General features: G+C 42.8%; 1 protein-coding gene across 1 annotated transcript in view; it reads right to left on the bottom strand.

The window, feature by feature from the left end:
* The window catches only part of ERBB4 (erb-b2 receptor tyrosine kinase 4), a 589,315-nt gene that overhangs the window by 409,538 nt on the left and 161,093 nt on the right, over positions 1-18,684 (bottom strand). Inside the window, exon 3 of the mRNA XM_077829473.1 lies at positions 14,583-14,769. Within this exon, the coding sequence (XP_077685599.1) occupies positions 14,583-14,769 (187 nt within the window). The remainder of the gene's footprint in view (positions 1-14,582; positions 14,770-18,684) is intronic.

Genomic DNA, 18,684 nt, shown 5'->3' on the forward strand with positions numbered 1-18,684 from the left:
CTTGGAATCAAAGGAAAAACAGTGACCTGTAATTTGGAATTCTACCAACTAAAGGTTTCAGAGTAGCAGCCGTGTTAGTCTGTATCTGCAAAAAGAAAAGGAGGACTTGTGGCACCTTAAAGACTAACCAATTTATTTGAGCATCAGCTTTCGTGAGCTACAGCTCACTTCATCGGATGCATTCAGTGGAATGAATAAATCTCCCCACTGCATTTTCCACTTTATGCATCCGATGAAGTGAGCTGTAGCTCACGAAAGCTTATGCTCAAATAAATGGGTTAGTCTCCAAGGTGCCACAAGTACACCTTTTCTTTTTACCAACTAAATTGTTGGCCTTCTATTATCCACTGCCCGTGGAGTATGAGCTCTATGCTTTTAAAATACCCTGAACTAAGTAACTGTGTGACCCGTTTTGCTTACGCCAATTTAACTGAGTAGAATTTAGACCTGTGTGCACAATGCATGCCAATGTTTTTCTCAAAACTACCGTGCGGTTAGTTTGACAATGCTCTTGCTACAAAGTTCATAAGGACATACCAATTTCTTCCTAGCTATAGAGACCAGTGCATTTTTATCGACGTGTACCATAGATGCACTTAGACTTTTGCGTTGGTTGAAATACCAGCCTTTCTTGACCTATGTGATTGAGCTGGAGGATTACATTGTAAAACATATGACCAAAGAAATCCCAGTATTGTCAAAGTGCTTCATGTCACTGAAGTTTTGGTGAGCCAGAATTTGGCTAAAAGGCTTGGAGTTTTTCCAGATTTACCTCTATTGTTTACATTTCCCACGAGTTAAAGGATGTTTCCCACATCCAAATTGTGGGGAGTCTTATTTCATCATTGAAAATACACAAATGTCGTGAATTAATAAACAGATTTTATAGGAAGGAACCAAAGAAAGTAATGACAGCCTTGATTATTTTATGTGGTGTTGTGGGCAGACAATGCACCTGGACTCATTCCATGATGGCAATAACATTTTGCAACAGTAAGGCCTGATATAAAGCCCAGCGGAGCCAGTGGAAAGATTCCCACTAACTTCAATGGGCTTTGGATCAAGCCCATATACCACTTTCTTGAGTGAGAGCTCACAGCATTCTAATAAAAGTGGATAAACATTATTATCTCCATTTTATAGGTGGGAAAATACAGTGGTGAAGTGACTTGCCCGAAGTTACACAGTGAGTCAGAGACATAACTGGGAATAAAACCTAGGCCTCCAGACTAACAACCCTGCACTCAATCCTCAAAACCACAGGGGGTAGCACAGTGACAACATAACTGAGCACCTGAGTCATTTGTCATTAGCAGCAATTAATCTGCAGTGACTGGCCTCCTTGCAGTGTCCTTAAAAGGGCATAACTGGAGGGGGGGCAGGGAAGAGGAGTTAGGCACTAGGTAACTCATCAGTTGAAGTGTGAATTAAGTTATCCACTAAGGCAAGTGAGGAGCAATTTGAATCACTGCTTCCAGGGTGTTCTGAAGTCAAGGGAGCAACGTCAATTTACAGTAGCTGAGGATCTGGCCAAGTGTCTCTTCCCCATAGTTCTGAGTCCCCTTTCAGTTGCAGGAAAGGCCGTATGGTATTATGATTAGTATGCTCTCTGGCGGTGTGATACTGAAAACCCACACAGTAATGGGAGCCCTGATGTCATGGATATTCCTGCGTGTTATTTTTGGAAAATTGTTTCAGACAGCCTACAATCTGATATTGGCACATGGCTGCATATGTGAAAACTCTGCATAAAAAATAAAATACTGACTGAGGGCAGGAGGTGAAGATAATCTGGAACACCCCAAATCTCAATGGAATTCCCTGAATATTCAATGGGAAAACACTTGCCAATAAATCAATCATTTTTTTTTACTACTTGCCATAATCTTTTCCAACAATTCATGTATCTCCACTGGTAAAGTGTGAGCTGAGAATAGGAAACAGGCTTGAAATCAACAAACAGAGCAGGAGCCACTGATCAACAGGATGCCAAATACAAGAACATGCACATGACAATAGCAGTGATAATAAAATACTTTAACCCTTTAGGATAAGTCTACACTGCAATTAGACCCCTGTTCCAGCTGGCTCAGGCTGGGGGGCTGTTGAATTGTGGTGTAGATGTTCGAGTTCTGGCTGCAGCCCAAGTTCTGGGACCCTCCCACCTTGCAGGGTCCTAAAGCCCAGGCTCCAGCCTGAGCCCAGAAGTCTACACTGCAAAGAAACAGTCCCACAGCCCAAGCCAGCTCGCCCGGGCCACATGCAGGATTTTAACTGCAGTGCAGAAGTACCCTTTTAGAGATAATGGGTGAAATCCTGGGCCCACTGAAGTAAATGGGACAACTCATTATTTATCATTTATCATTTATGTATTATTTATCATTATAGCGGCACTGCTATGGGTACCCGCATGGCCCCACAGTATGCCAACATTTTTATGGCTGACTTAGAACAACGCTTCCTCACCTCTCGTCCCCTAATGCCCCTACTCTACTTGCGCTATATTGATGACATCTTCATCATCTTGATCCATGGAAAAGAAGCCCTTGAGGAATTCCACCATGATTTCAACAATCTCCATCCCACCATCAACCTCAGCCTGGTCCAGTCCACACAAGAGATCCACTTCCTGGACACTACAGTGCTAATAAACGATGGTCACATAAACACTACCCTATACCAGAAACCTACTGACCGCTATTCCTACCTACATGCCTCCAGCTTTCACCCTGACCACACCACACGATCCATTGTCTACAGCCAAGCTCTGCGATACAACCGCATTTGCTCCAACCCCTCAGACAGAGACAGACACCTACAAGATCTCTGTCAAGCATTCTTACAACTACAATACCCACCTGCCGAAGTGAAGAAACAGATTGATAGAGCCAGAAGAGTTCCCAGAAGTCACCTACTACAGGACAGGCCTAACAAAGGAAATAACAGAACGCCACTAGCCGTCACCTTCAGCCCTCAACTAAAACCCCTCCAACGGATTATCAAGGATCTACAACCTATCCTGAAGGATGACCCAACACTCTCACAAATCTTGGGAGACAGGCCAGTCCTTGCCTACAGTCAGCCCCACAACCTGAAGCGAATACTCACCAGCAACCACATACCACACAACAGAACCACTAACCCAGGAACCTATCCTTGCAACAAAGCCCGTTGCCAACTGTGCCCACATATCTATTCAGGGGACACCATCACAGGGCCTAATAACATCAGCCACACTATCAGAGGCTCGTTCACCTGCACATCCACCAATGTGATATATGCCATCATGTGCCAGCAATGCCCCTCTGCCATGTACATTGGTCAAACTGGACAGTCTCTACGTAAAAGAATAAATGGACACAAATCAGATGTCAAGAATTATAACATTCATAAACCAGTTGGAGAACACTTCAATCTCTCTGGTCACGCGATTACAGACATGAAAGTTGCGATATTACAACAGAAAAACTTCAAATCCAGACTCCAGCAAGAGACTGCTGAATTGGAATTCATTTGCAAATTGGATACAATTAACTTAGGCTTGAATAGAGACTGGGAGTGGCTAAGTCATTATGCAAGGTAACCTATTTCCCCTTGTTTTTTCCTACACACACACACCCCGCCCCCCAACCCCCCGTTCCTCAGACGCTCTTGTTAAACCCTGGATTTGTGCTGGTTATGGCCCACCTAGATTATCATACACATTGTAAGGAGAGCGATCACTTTAGATAAGCTATTACCAACAGGAAATTGGGTTTGTTGGGGAGGGTGGGGAGAAAACCTGGATTTGTGCTGGAAATGGCCCGCCTTGATTATCATACACATTGTAAGGAGAGCGATCACTTTAGATAAGCTATTACCAGCAGGAGAGTGGGGTGGGGGGAGAGAAAACCTTTTGTAGTGATAAACACTCATTTTTTCATGGTTTGTGTGTATAAAAACATCTTTTGTATTTTCCACAGTATGCATCCGATGAAGTGAGCTGTAGCTCACGAAAGCTTATGCTCAAATAAATTGGTTAGTCTCTAGGGTGCCACAAGTACTCCTTTTCTTTTTGCGAGTACAGACTAACACGGCTTTTACTCTGAAACCGGTCATTATTTAATGTAATTAGAAATGAAATGATGGCATCTCTCATGGTTCCAAAAAGTGTACTTATGTCTGATAAAATCAAATATGCCTCTTTCTGGTAATATTACATGTGAATATTTCTGGTCCTTTTTTTGAAGCAGGTAAGAGAAAACAGCAGGTAATTTTTAGCAGCTGCTCTTCGACCTCAAGCTCTCCCTTAAACAAGATATCTTAGGATTCTGTCATCTTGTCCCTCCAGTCCATATGTCCCCACATGGAATATTAATCAAGAAAAATTGGGGGCTGGTGTTGTCCCCTGCTCTGACGTGTACATGTCACTGCTGTTAATAACACAAGGAACCAAAGAAGAATTTCCCTCTTGCAAAAGCAGCGTAGGCCTGGTGTTAATGGACCATGTGCTCCTGTCATTCGCAGGGGTCAGCAATGTGTTCCTACCACGGACACAAGTGTCCATGGTAATTTTTCAAAAAATTGAATCACTGAATGACATAACCCTGCCCACCTCCCCCATGGCCATCACTAAGTATGGTAATTTTGTCAAGTGTCCATCACACAACATGGTGGTGCCGACCCCAATCGCAGGCCTTGCTACACAGGGCATGCTGGGGATTAGGCTGGGGCAGCCAGGAGCTTGCCCACAGCCCTTGGTGCTAGAGGGTTTTGGAAGGGAGGCACAATCCATATGCAGCCCCGGAGAGATTGCTGTAGTTTAGACAGTCCTTGGGGCTGCTCTAAGTTATGCAGAAGGCCGATTTCGACCCCTCAGCAGCCCCCAATTCAGAGAGTGCTCTGGTGGCTTACTTACAAACCCCTCATAAACATTTGTTTATCTTAGCAACATCTCTGAGAGATCAGAGAAATTCAGCAAATTGTCCAGGTCACATAGGAAGTCTGAAGCAGATAACATACTGCTTTTCCCCACGGGGCCCCTTGCTTATTTACTGCACTTGCTGAACAGAGAATGGGGCAAGGCTGGCATATTGAATTGGTCTAGTCTCCAGAATATCCCAGTGTCATTCACTGCCGTTGTGTCACAAGCTGGAACGGTATCTGCACTTAAGCTGCGATCACAGCAGTTTGTATGGTGTGTAGCACATTAGGAAGGAGACTGCTGGCAGAGGATGAGGAGCTTGTGGTTAAGGCATTGGACGGGAGCAAAGAGATCTGTGTTTTATTCCTCTCTGTGCCACATACTTGCATGTGACTCATATGCAAGTTACTTTGGGCCAAGTTCCAAAAGGAGCTCAGCTCCAATCCAGGCACCAAAATGAAGGCCAGATTTTCAAAAGTGCTCAGTGTCCAACATGGATACAGTGAGATGAGCTCTGCTGAAAAATCTGACCCTGAGATGAAGCAATTTTGAAAATCCAGTCTATAATCTTTCTGATCTCAGAAGTAGAGGTGAGGATAAATTCACGGTTTGCAAGAGGCTGAGACATTACAGTACTGATCACTACAGAAAAGCCTAGAAAGCCAGGAAAAAAATCCTCATTCAGTGCAAGGTTTGGATAGTGCGTAGTAAATGAGGCATGAGACTATGCCCTGAACAACTAGGATAAAAGGAAATGTTGAGCCACTGCCTTGTTCACTGGATACCATCCATCTTCTGCACTGAATGAGGGAGAGGTCATACAGCATAACTAGTAAGGGAGCACCACGGCGTCTCTGTCAGCATAGCTATGGCCTCCTATCATAGATACAGCTTACCTTGACAGAAGGAGTTTCTGTCATGGTCGGAATACCACCTCCCTGACAGATGTTAGCTACGTTGAGAGAAGCCCTCTTCTGTAGACACAGCTGCAGCAACACTGGAGCATCGGCACCATTCTCCCCCCACACTCCTGACAGATATAGCTATGGCGGGGAGGGATAGCTCAGTGGTTTGAGCATTGGCCTGCTAAACCCAGGGTTGTGAATTCAGTCCTTGAGGGGGCCATTTAGGGATCTGGGGCAAAAATTGGGGATTGGTCCTGCTTTGAGCAGGGGGTTGGACGAGATGACCTCCTGAGGTCCCTTCCAACCCTATGATTCTATGAATAGAACTTCAAGCACAGAGTAAGCCTCAGTGACTGAGCAGTTACAGACCCTATTGCAATTACATTACACAAGGAGGCAGAGTTGAGGTAACACAAACAACACAGAGTGCCTCACTTTGCAACAGAGGTGGCTTTTTGATCATTTGTCTTACAGTGTATATTTGTGCACAAACACAAACATATATTTAGGCTGCACATGAAAATTAATATTTGGTCAGTATTCATCTCAGATTTTGACAGCTCATTGTTGGATTTCTAAACAAATAATGCCTCAAAAAGCCATATCTATTCAGAATGGCATTTCCTTTGGAAAGAAAACAACATTTGATACGACATGAAGGCAATTTACAATAAGTAGCAGATAGTAGTATGGAGTATAGTTGACTACTCTATGGATTCATAAATTGGACCAGAGGTCAGTGACCTATACTAGTAATTTGATGTCACACAATGCTGAGTAGTCCTGCTCTATACATAAAATGCTAAGGCTGTTGAGTGATGGAGTTTGCAGTTAAAATGAACAATTGAGATGTTAGGCTCTAAGGCCTCTGACAGAAGTATAGCAAAATAGCTGGCACTGACTTGTCAGAAAAGGAGCCCAAAAAAGAAAAAACAATCAGTCTACACATGGCCCTAATCTAGAATGCATGGACTACTAGTGCTGGTAACAGGCAGGGGAACCCAAAACATCCTAGTACTTCACTGGTAAAAGAAGAATAACTAGCATCAGCTAGTATTAGAAGTAGCATTTGAAGCAGGAACAGCAGGCCTGCTCCACACAGTGCACTGAAATATCCTAATACTGACGTGTCCGGTATGAATTTTGAGATGAACAACTGACAAGATTAGCAGGTCACCAAGTGAGTGTAAAACCCTCTCCCGATCAGTTCATCATCTGCCCTGGATGCAGCAGACGTCAACTTAATGCCACCCTTTCTAATCATTAGGGTTTTTTATATGTGTAGGGTAGGGAGGCTGAAACTAGAGCTGAATTTTTTTGGAAAAAAAGGTGTGTTTGTTGGTTTTGTTTTGAAATTCACCGAAAATTGTCAATATTTTTTATTTTTTGCAAGGAGCATTTTTCAATTGGGAAGGAATGTTTAATAGAAAAAGTGATCAAAAGCATTATCAAAATGGTTATTAGATATTCTTCATTTAATGAAATTGGACTTTTCGATAAACAAAATGCATCAAGGTTGTCAACAAAAAATGTTTAAATCCACACACAAAAATGATTAACGCTCCAAAAAAACCTTAACAATGGATCCATTTCCAATCCTTCAAAACAAAATAACTTCATTCCCCTCTTCCCCCCGTCTCCCCGTAACCTAGATTTCCAGGTTTTAACCATCAAAATTGAGGCCGTTAGGCTGTATGTTAACTATATGAAGTATTAACACTTTTTCAATCAGATATCTTAACAATAACGTTCTTGCAAGGATGCATAAATAGAAAGTATGACTAAACAGGAAAATGCAAGTCAGCATTTGGAAGCCATGTATATGTTACTGAGATCTCCGCTAATCAAAAGCACTACAGAAGAGCTGAGTATTATTATTATTAACTGATGACTCCAAAAATCTATTTAAAACCCTTTACAGATTCTAAGCCATTCAGGTTTTTACAGACACATATTTACATTTTCCTGCCCATTTGTAGATTATACAATTCATCGTGGCTGATCTTTGTCATGACATTTATCTTCACACAAGAAAATATGGGATACCTCAACAGTAGGTGTGGCGCTTGTGAATTATCCTTCCATTTTTGCCTCGCCTCACTCATGAAGATAAACGTCACAATGGAACTTATTCATCAGCTGTTCGACATACACGGAATACCCCCTGTGTGGGCACTGATTATGCCTTTCATTAGATGAACTAGGGTTGACTGCCTCGCTACACGGTGAAGTCAGAAATGGTTTGCACTAGGTCATTCCCAATGAATGGAAGGAGAAGGCATAGTCTTGGTCTACACATAGTGTGTCCTGTTAATACCACACTGTATAATATGTTCAATATTTTAAACTTGCATTTTATTTTAAGGGTACCTGGCAGAGATTATGAAGGTTGTAAGTGGAGCCCAGCTGAGATGGCAGCAGCCAGTTTGTTAGTATAACATCTGCTTGCTTTTGATGCATATGTGGAATAATTGACTGTAGATTTCAGAGGTGTGTGATTACATTTTTATATTCCAATGTGAGAAATATGTTTTTATAGCCCAGATTTCTGGAACAGCTTCAAATTTCTAGGAACTGATCCTACTGTCATTTCACAGACAGAACTGCCGCTGAGGTAAATGGAAACTTTAAGTGTCAACTGATGGTGGAATTGAGCCCTTTGTGAGGTATAAATGTAGAATATAACAGAGCATTTGTATGTATCATTTGAATATAGCAGATAAGGTACAGAACCCAAAACACTCGAAGTTAAGTTCAAATATGAAATAGCTCTTGACACAGATCTGACAATAAAAACACAGCTGTTGACAACATACTGAAAAGAACACAATACTTGGTGAGAAAAATCTAAAATGTTGTCTTTGTATGTGGGAAAGGGATTCAGTCATGGGACTTGGTTTCAGTCTGTGGCCACACTAAAAGGAGGGAGCAGTGCCTTCGGTTACTAAAGGCAGGGGCCTGTGTTTGCATGTGTATCTCGTACAGCACTGAGAACACAGCTTCAAACTCTGCTGGGGGCATCCATGCACTAGTGGAAAGAATGGGACTGTGAAGCTTGAGTCCACATCTGTCACTAGAGGTGGAAGCATCCTCAGCAGTTATATGATGAGTAACATCTAGGAACCTCATTCACAGACCAGGACCCCACAGAGGTAGGCACTGTACGAACAGAACAAAGATGCCTTAACTGTTTGCACAGGGCAAAAATCCAATAAAGAGCGCTTCACCAGGTTTTCATGTCGTTCAGAGGGTTACACCCAGGCTTTAATTAGCTGCAATAATTGTACCGTGCAAGGTTTAATCTGCTGAAGTCTGCAATGAAGCAGAAGCTGCAGGAACTGGCACTAGTAGGGATAATTTCATCTTAAATTAAATACAGGACTGGGGTTACAATGATTGTTTCTGACTTTGATATGGAGCTGCTGGGATACGTAGACACAGAGGTGAAAGTGGGCCGGTACGGCATACTGGTAAAAACTGGCCGCCAGAACTGGCCCATACACAGCCGATGTTAAAGCACTGTTGTGGCAGCGCTTGAACATTGATCCCCCTTTTGCGCCCCCCCAGCCCCCCGGGCCACCAATGGGGCGGGCAAAAGGGGCAGCTGCCCCGGGGCCCGGCGATTTAAGAGAGCCCAGGGTTCCCGGCCGCCGCTGCTGCCACGGCAGCGGCCGGAGCCCCAGGCGACACGGGCTGGGCAGCATGGAAGGGCTGGCTGGGGGAGGCTGACCGCCCCAGCCCTGCTCCTTCTGCCCAAGGCCATGCCCCACCCCTTCTGGGGGCCCGGAGCAGGGCCCCCGTACCGATAAGTATTTTATCTTACTTTCACCCCTGCATAGACGTAAGTTCAGAGCTAATCCAACCCTGAAAGGTGTAATGTCATCCACCTCCACAACCCCAGGTTAGTTTTGCACAGCTTGGAAGAATAGTAGGTATTCTTAAATTGTGCTGAAGATGTTAGCGCACGTGGGTTAAATATTAGCATGCTCTGGAGATGGGATTTACAGTATGAAGCAGGTTAAGAGAAAAGATAGCCAATGCATCAGCAGGATTCCAAACGGCAATAGGCCATGTGCTCTCTAGACAGTATTTTGATTATCTGGAAGTATGCAAAAGTCCATCTTCAGCCCCAGGAAACTGTTTTTAAGCACTTAGAGGAGGCTAGGCTTATTTCACATACCACGTCCTGGGTAATAACATGAAAGGGCTCCATGCTTGTAAAACTAAACTGGCTGTTTATTAAGAGAACTATTTATGGAGATGATGCAACTGCAGCTAGCATCACCTAGACCGACCTCCTGGTGCCTCCTCCAAATTCTTCCCGCCTGCAACTTATGCTCGTCCCTCCAAATTCCATGCAAGTTGCTACAAGGCTAAAAGTTAATGGTGCTAGCCACTTTTCTTCCTAGAGACAATGACACATCTTGACCAACAAATTCCAAGAGAGGGTTTGTAGAAACCTAAGTCAGACGACGTGGACGCAATCACCAATACTCAATAATAAGAAAGTGTGGAAGCTGAGCTAAGAGTGGTGTTATGAGGCTTACTTGAAAGAAAGGAAAATGAAATTATTTACTGCATAGGTTTGATGCTGTGCCAGTCATATAAAAGTGGCCTTTACAAGGCATGTCTCTGAGTCAAACAAACAGTGAACTGGAGCATGACAGCTGGTTCAGGAATGAAATCCTGAGCTGGGAACTTAAAACGGCAGCTGTTTCACCCTACGAGCCAGCAGAGCCAAGGCTAAGTGCTAAAAAAACCCAAGCCCTCTACCGTCTGTTATGAATGCTCTTTAGTCTAAGAGTATGTCTACAGTGCAAAATAAAAACAAAAGGTGTGTTCTTAAGTCAGGTTAGCTAACCTGCATTCGCTAACGTGGGTTAAAATAGCATTTAAGACATAACAATTTGGCTGTTAACCCAGGTTAGCAGCTCAAGTTAAAGCCTATAGGGCAGACGGTGGTTGAACACACATTTTCGTGCAGCATAGACATACCCTAAGTTACATGAAGCTACAGACGATCTGGATGAACATCTTATATCAGAAGGGTCGGAAGAATCCTAGGACTGGAGAGAAAGGAATGGTAAATTGGGAGGTGGGGAATAGGAGAAAAGTAGATGTAGGGTTTTGGGGACTAAGAGAAGCACTCAGTCATCAGAGTGATGGGCATAATAGAGAAAAGAGAGAACTCAATCAAAGCCATTATCTGGTTGATGAGATGAGTAATGCCACAGTTGCATACCAGCCCACTCTGGCAGGGACATCATTGCTGAAAAGATGTGTCTACTGGATACGATCTGCTACTGGGGCTCAGAAGCCAGTTATTGTCTGTGTTTCAAGGCTACCCTCTACAGATGTATTGGCACCACAAAGGGAGCCCAGTTACTTAAAAGGTGGGTTGTTAAGATCTGTCTGCCCTCATTTAGAACCTAATGCTGCCTGGTATTGCAACTGAACTCTGATTGTTTTCTCTCTAGGAGCTATTGATAGGACTGCAGTGATATTTCGGGTTGGTTGTTTTTTTTTTTTTAATATTTTAATGCGTCAGATTCTCTTTTGTAGCTAGAAAACATATTCTGTTAGCAGTAAATCATAGCAAGTTACAGATTACTAGGGTGCTGATGACATACCTCCACAGGTGGAAAGTAACTATTTTTTCTGTCTCAAGCTTTGCAATGTACCCAAGGTAGTGCACTCTTGTGTAAACCACAACATGCTTTAGTTCTTGTGTGTGTCTATAGTTGCCTGAAATAGGTCGCTTTGAGGATAATGCAGAACAGGGTGATAAGGGAGGGGGCGGTCGCAGATCATGGGAGGAAATGTCCCAAGGGCCCAAGTGACTTAGGAGTGTAACTTCCAGTTTCAGAAGTGACTGAGGCTCCTAGGAACTTAAGTATGATTCAAAGTAAAAGTTTTCCGAAGTGCCTTAAGCCCAGATTTTTAAAGCTATTTAGGCATTGGTGAGTTCAGCATTGTAGTGCCTAGCAGATTTAGGAGCCTAAATGTTTCCCAAAGGATTTAGGCACTTGAGTCTAAATTCCATCAATGCCGAGCACAGCAATGTTTATATAGCTTCAAAACTCTGAGCCTAAGTGATTTATGCTCATTAGTCTTTTGGAAAAAAAAAGTTACCCATATTTCCAGAATGCCACTGTAGTTCAGTATGAGGATATAGCAGACAATATAACAACAATGGGGACATTTGTGAATTGCTAGGTCAAATCAGTCTTCTTTTTGTCTTTATAAAAGCATCTGCTTATTTCAAGCATGGCTGTAAAATTCAGCTAGACATTAACAAAAGAGAACTATTGGCACCCATGTCAACTGTGTTATACAACAACAACATAGAAATGCCTAAACTCAGTTCAGAAAGGTTGAGCTACACCTTTGTGTACTGAGGGCCAAACTTCAAATCCAGTTGGGGTTACAGTCTGTGGTCTGTATTTAGCCACTAGCGGAGAGATTCCATGTCACAAAGCCACCAGAGTGTGGTATAAAATGATCACCGTTGATAACCTCTCCTCAGGAGGTACCAACGATAAATAAGGTGGCTTTGAATGAACTCTCTAGACAAGTTTGTACAGCAGCTACCTGCATTCTTTATATGCTAAGCAGAGTTACCAATCTGACTGTCAATCTCAGACACCAAAGTCCAGACCCTGAGCGGTCGTCAATGGTCACAGCTCTGTTGAGCTAGGTTAATCTGCACCACCTCAGGATGATATGGCCTCACAGTCACCAATTAAAAAAAAATGGGCTATAGTGCCAATTCTGAAGACATTTTTGCATCAAGAAATCTGCCCCAGAAGCAATAAATAATGGATAACTGACCATCATAAAGCCACTACTGTGCATATGGCTTTGAAACATAACTTTGTGAAAGTTCATCTGCTCTTTCAAATATATTTCTACTTCACACAAGCTGGAGTTGAAAGAGAAGCGAAAGCATTAGCGAGAGTAAAGGAAATGCTTTAGGTAAAGTAAGTGGAGGGGGAGAGCTAGTGCTATATTTTGGTTGGATACTACCAAACAGTTGTATTTTAGCCATAGCTCTCACTGTTTCCAGGGCATATGCCAGGCTAAAATACAACTGTTGGGTAGTATCCACCCAAACACAGCAGTCCTGATCACTACTGGGGTAAACTGGTGCAGCTCTGTTGACTTCAGGGCAGCTATGCCAATTTACACTGGCTGAAAATCTGGCCCTGCTTTTTGAAGCCTGTTTCATATCTACATTTCCAGCCATTGAACCTTTCCTTCCAGGTTAATTCCTTCTAGCCAATACTATAATTTGGACCATTCCTTCTAGTCAGTGACATCCTTTGGATTGTGAAATCACAAGATATTGGATCAGAACCAAAAGAATCTCTATGCAAAAGAATAAATGGACACAAATTTGACATCAGGAATTATAACATTCAAAAACCAGTAGGAGAACACTTCAATCTTCCTGGACACTCAATAACAGACTTAAAAGTGGCGATTCTTCAACAAAAACACTTCAAAAATAGACTCCAAAGAGAAACTGCAGAACTGGAATTAATTTGCAAACTGGACACCCTCAAATTAGGCCTGAATAAAGACTGGGAGTGGATGGGTAACTACAAAAACTAATTTCCCCATGCAGATACTCACACCTTCTTGTCAGCTGTTCAAAAATGGGCCACTTTGTTTACATTGGCCTCATTAGCATCACAAAAGTGATTTCCACCCCTTTTTGTCAACTGATGAGAATAGCCTACTTCAACCTCAATTGAATTGGCTCGTTAGCACTGACCCCCCTACTCGGTAAGGCATCTCCCATCTTTTCATATGCTGTGTATTTATACCTCCCTACTGTATGTTCCACTCCATGCAGGGGTGAAAATAAGTCGAGTGACTTACCGCTACACTGGGGCCTGCTCTGGCCCCCGGAAGGGGCGGGGCCTAGGGCAAAAGGGGTGGGGCTGAGGGGGTCAGAGCCAGCCCCAGTCCACCCTGTAAGGTAAGTGACCCCCTCCTCCTCCCCCTCCCCCACCAGGGTAGCAGCAGCAGGCCGGGGCTCCAGGGGCAATGTAAAGGGCCCGAGGCTCCCCTGCTTGTACTGCTCCAGTCCTTTAATTAGCTGCCAGAGCCCTGGGGTAGCGGGGGCTCCAGGGGCTATTTAAAGGGCCTGCAGCTCCCCTGCTTCTAGCACCCCAGTCCTTTTAAATAGCCCTCGGAGCCCTGGAGTAGCAACGGCGGGGCTCCGGCAGCTATTTAAAGGGCCGGGGCAGTAGAAGCAGGGGAGCCCCGGGCCCTTTAAATAGCCGCCGGAGCCCCGCAGCTGCTACCCCAGGCCTCTAGCAGAGGGGGTCTGGAGGCAATTTAAAGGGCCTGGGGCTCCAGCCACCTGCTGGGAGCCCCAGGCCCTTTAAATTGCCCCCTGGGGAAGCCGGGCTACCCCAGTGCGGTGCACTGGCTTCTTTCACCTCTGACTCCATGCATCTGATGAAGTGGGTTTTAGCCCACAAAAGCCTATGCCCAAATAAATTTGTTAGCCTCTGAGGTGCCACAAGAACTCCTCATTGTTTTTGCTGATACAGACTAAGATGGCTACCACTCTAGGCACCCAAAAGGGAACTAGATTAGACAAATTTATAAATCTTTTAACTACATAAAATTTTCAACATGCCTATCTTTCTAGGTACACATATGGCCCCTCTATAATGCTAGTATCCAAAGCATCTGTATAAATATTCAGCAAGCTCAGCTGCCACCATGACCAATCAGTTATTTATAGGTGTTTTCCTTACCAGTCAAGTTCTTCAGGCCAAGTTCCCTGAGTCCAAAATTACCATCCTTTCGGTAGTTAAGAAATATCTCCAAGGCATATCGGTCCTCGTAGAGTTTTGTCCCACGAATGATGCGTAGGTTCTCTAACGGGAGGTACTCAAACTGATTCAATGCTACCAGGACATATCCTGTGACTTCTCGGATAGACTGAAAGAGACAGAAGCAACATCCACGTTAGAAATATTTCCCTTTTAATTGATTAAATGTTTATGATTTCCACAGCGTTGGCCAACGCTACTATGCCACAACTGAGATTTCAGTTGCTCAGCTGAAAACAAATGATGTATAATAACTTGTAAAATAAATGTTTAAATATAGACACTGATGCTGGTTTGAACAGCAGAAATCAAGGGCCAGCACCTAATGTCAGTGACAAGGTGCTTTCTGAAACCTGCATTATTGTGTATGCGTTCAAGTTTGATATTTTAAGGGGTACTTTCTTGTTGAAATATGTGGTGGTACATTTCATATCTGAGATTAGAATCTGGTTCTGCAGCTGTGTCGTCCCATAAATCCAGGTAGCACTGTGTACGTACCAGAAATGAGAGAACACACACGTGTCAGCACAAATAGCTTTTTGTATAGGAAAAGAAGCTATTTCTGGGATTGACAGGTTAATGGGAGTGAATTTTGGCAGAAGAGATGGTTGGGACATCTGTGCATAGGAGAGGGAAAGGGACAAGAGAATTGGTTTGGAGGAGTTAAACAAAACACCAAAAGTTTGCACTTTTAACTAAGTGAGACCGATTTTTGAAATAAAATTAAACTTTGTTTTCCTGTTTGAAGTGTTTGAAATGGACCCATTTTATCTGGCTCCACCCCCCAACTTTTTAATCAAAAACATTGTCAAAACTGTTATCAAAATGAGTTACCAAACGTTTGGTTGACTGAAAACATGGCTTGAATCAAATGAAAAATGTTAATGACCACTTTGATCACATTTGAGAACATTTTGGTTTAAAAAACATTTTTTTAAAAAGGCACAACTGCCCCAGCGCTCCCAAAGACAAAAAAAGGTAGACCAATTAAATAGGCCATTTGACCAATAATCATCCCCAACCCTTTCTGTTCAAAACATTTCAACCAGTTCTAATTGGTCCCAGCTGGGCAAGCAGCTTTGAATGGGAGCATCTCTACACTTGCCCAGAGCTCTGCAGACTTCAGCAGGGCTTCAAGTGGCACAGGGGTTCATCTGCATGGAGTTACTTTCCGAATCCCTTACACGTTGACTGTCAGTTACTGTTTAGCTATCGTGTCTATTTAGACTCCAATCATGCAAAGACTTCTGCATAAGCTTAACTTTAAGTGATTGAAATCAAGGGGCTACTTACATGCTTGACGCTATGTATGTGCACATTTCTTTGCAAGATCAGAGTCTTAAATTGCACACAGTATTAGACAGTCCCTGCCTAAAACAATGCGCACACATACAATTCTGTTCAATGGGGCCAGTTCCTGAATAGAGCCTCCAGTCACTACCCTAATAAAAATGTGTGTTAATAATGATATGTATACAATCAAACATTTACCATTATAAAGAAAAGCAACATAGATTTGTGGGACTCGGACATTTTCAGTTCCCAATGTATCAAGAAGCAGTTGCCCTATTTTTATGCCCGATTGAGCACAAATGTTTTAATTAACTTTATAAAAATAATAAATATGTAATAGACAAGAGATGTAATGTTGGCTACCGGACTATCACATAAGGGTGGGTTATATGCTTTGCATATTCTGGCCTAATATTGTCTCATTAAAGTCAGATCCTTATATTGCAAGTGAAGTTATTAAAAAGGCTCTGGAGCAATTTCAAAATCTGTTCAGCATCCAAACAGATCACGGTGTCATCACAGGAATTTGATAACCCAATGAAATTCGCTATGTTGGGAGGTGTTTAAGCTTGGCAGAATTTTGATTTTTTTTAATTTCAATTGATATCATCAATGTTTATTTTTAAGCATTTTTCTGTTTTTACAGATTTCAATTTTCACAGTTGCATGACATTATGGGGAAGTAAATTATTTAATGACAGTAGACATTGAATTCAAAAAGTTAAAGCTTTATAAACCATTAAAACTGTCAACATCCCATGTCAAAATATACAGAGCAAAGATCCTTAAAGTGAGGAATTATTCCTGTTTATTGTTCATTCGCTAGTCCATTTGTAACAAGCCTAATTCAAAAGTCTAAAACCCTGGATTTTGACTCCAAGTTCAAAGGGAGCATTTTTCTTTACCTGCCTATGTGTAAATATTTTTGTCATCAGTTTGTGTTTGTATGGTTTGTATGGATGTTTGCCAACCTTTACCAATAGAGATCTAATCCTTCCAAGCCTATGTATAGTACAATAGCCCTATGCAGAGTTGTTCTATATCCTGGGACCCTAGCTTCATTATCATTAGAAGACTTTCAGGCATGAAAGGGGGGAGGGAGAGCTCAGTGGTCTGAGCATTAGCCTACTAAATCTAGGGTTCTGAGTTCAATCCTTGAGGGGGCCATTTAGGGATCTGGGGCAAAAACTGGACCTGCTTTAAGCAGGGGGTTGGACTAGGTGACCTCCTGAGGTCCCTTCCAACTCTGATATTCTATGAATTTCAAGATACGTCTTGGTTTTCAATTCAATTAGGGTTTTCAATTTCAACAGGACAGTTCGGTTTACAAAATCTCAGAAGTTTATTTTGCTTCAAACAGAAATTTCCTGAAAAAACATGTCTCTCCCACCACTCATTTGCTTGTTTTTTTAAACTTAAAAGAATACTAAAAATATACTTATGACTTCAGTTGCTCTGCTGATGCCCTAGGAATGTACTGAATGTTGAGATGCATTAGAGGGGCACTGTCAACTTGGAATCTAGTCAATTTAAAAAAAAAAGACAAAAGCGGTTTCAAAAAATGAAAAACTACACCTGCCAATTTTTGAAGTTTATAACCAAATTTTCCTATTTTTAAAATATGTCTTCCTTGTTGCCATGTGAAAAGCCCACACAAACAACAGGTGTAAATTGACTGATGATCACTGTGATTCAGCAAGGCACTTAAGTTTTTCCAAATTTCAAAAAATTCAGAGGAGTTCCAAGGCTGGTGGAAAAATTGGGGAAGGGGAGTGCATTCACAATAACGCCTCCCTACCCCCCCCCCCACTTTTGGGCAAAATTCTCATGAACGCTTTTGATGAAAAAAACCACACCCAACATTCATAATGTTCACCAGCTCCATTAAAAATCATTTTTGCCCAGAAAACATTGCATCGTCTACATTTATTTTGGAGGTTTGAGGGATAGTTTCAAGCAGCTCCTTTTAGCTGGGGACTCAAGCGTGAGCAGGATCTGGTTCACAAACTGAATTGGGTTGGGAATGTATGGTGGGAGATGCCTTCCTCTCTAGTCCGACCACTGAATACAAGATATGCCAATAAGCTTCCTTCCCTCACTGCCAGAGGATAGGGCTGGCCCTTGAGCTACGCATTTGTGTAGGAACTCCAAGAAAACGCTAAACAAATCAGTTATGCTAAGAGTTTTCATCTCCACTGTGAATTTCCTGGTTGTTGGTTCAATATAGACATACATAATAAGATATTATGGCAAGTGTCAATAGATGGCATCGTTACACACTAGGAAACAATATGGACGATTGTGTGAACCAATATTCAGTCTTGGGAAGATGTGCAGCTGTTAGTTTTGTTATGCACAAGGCTGTGAAGCAGGTGCTATGCCACCTGCAGGAGAGTTCGCTCTCTGCCTTGGTCTGTAATTGGAGTCAGAGTGCCCCTGAAGCATGCTGAGATTCCTGAAAGAAGGGATTGTCTTGCATGCTGTTTGTAACTACCTCTGTTCCAGGACTGGTGTGTGTGTGACCAAAACAAATTTAACATAGAACATACCTCCATCCCATTCATAATGTGTCCTTTTGGATGTCATTAGGGGAAACAGGTCACATTCAGTACCATTCCCACAGTCACACAGGGTAGAGTCTACACTGTAGCAAAACACCCATGCCCTTGCAGGATCCCAGAGCCTGGGCTCAAGCCCAAGCCCGAACATCTACACTGCAATTCTGCAGCCC

This window comes from Eretmochelys imbricata, chromosome 11 (assembly GCF_965152235.1).
Source record: "Eretmochelys imbricata isolate rEreImb1 chromosome 11, rEreImb1.hap1, whole genome shotgun sequence".
In the NCBI taxonomy this organism is placed as follows: Eukaryota; Metazoa; Chordata; order Testudines; family Cheloniidae; genus Eretmochelys; species Eretmochelys imbricata.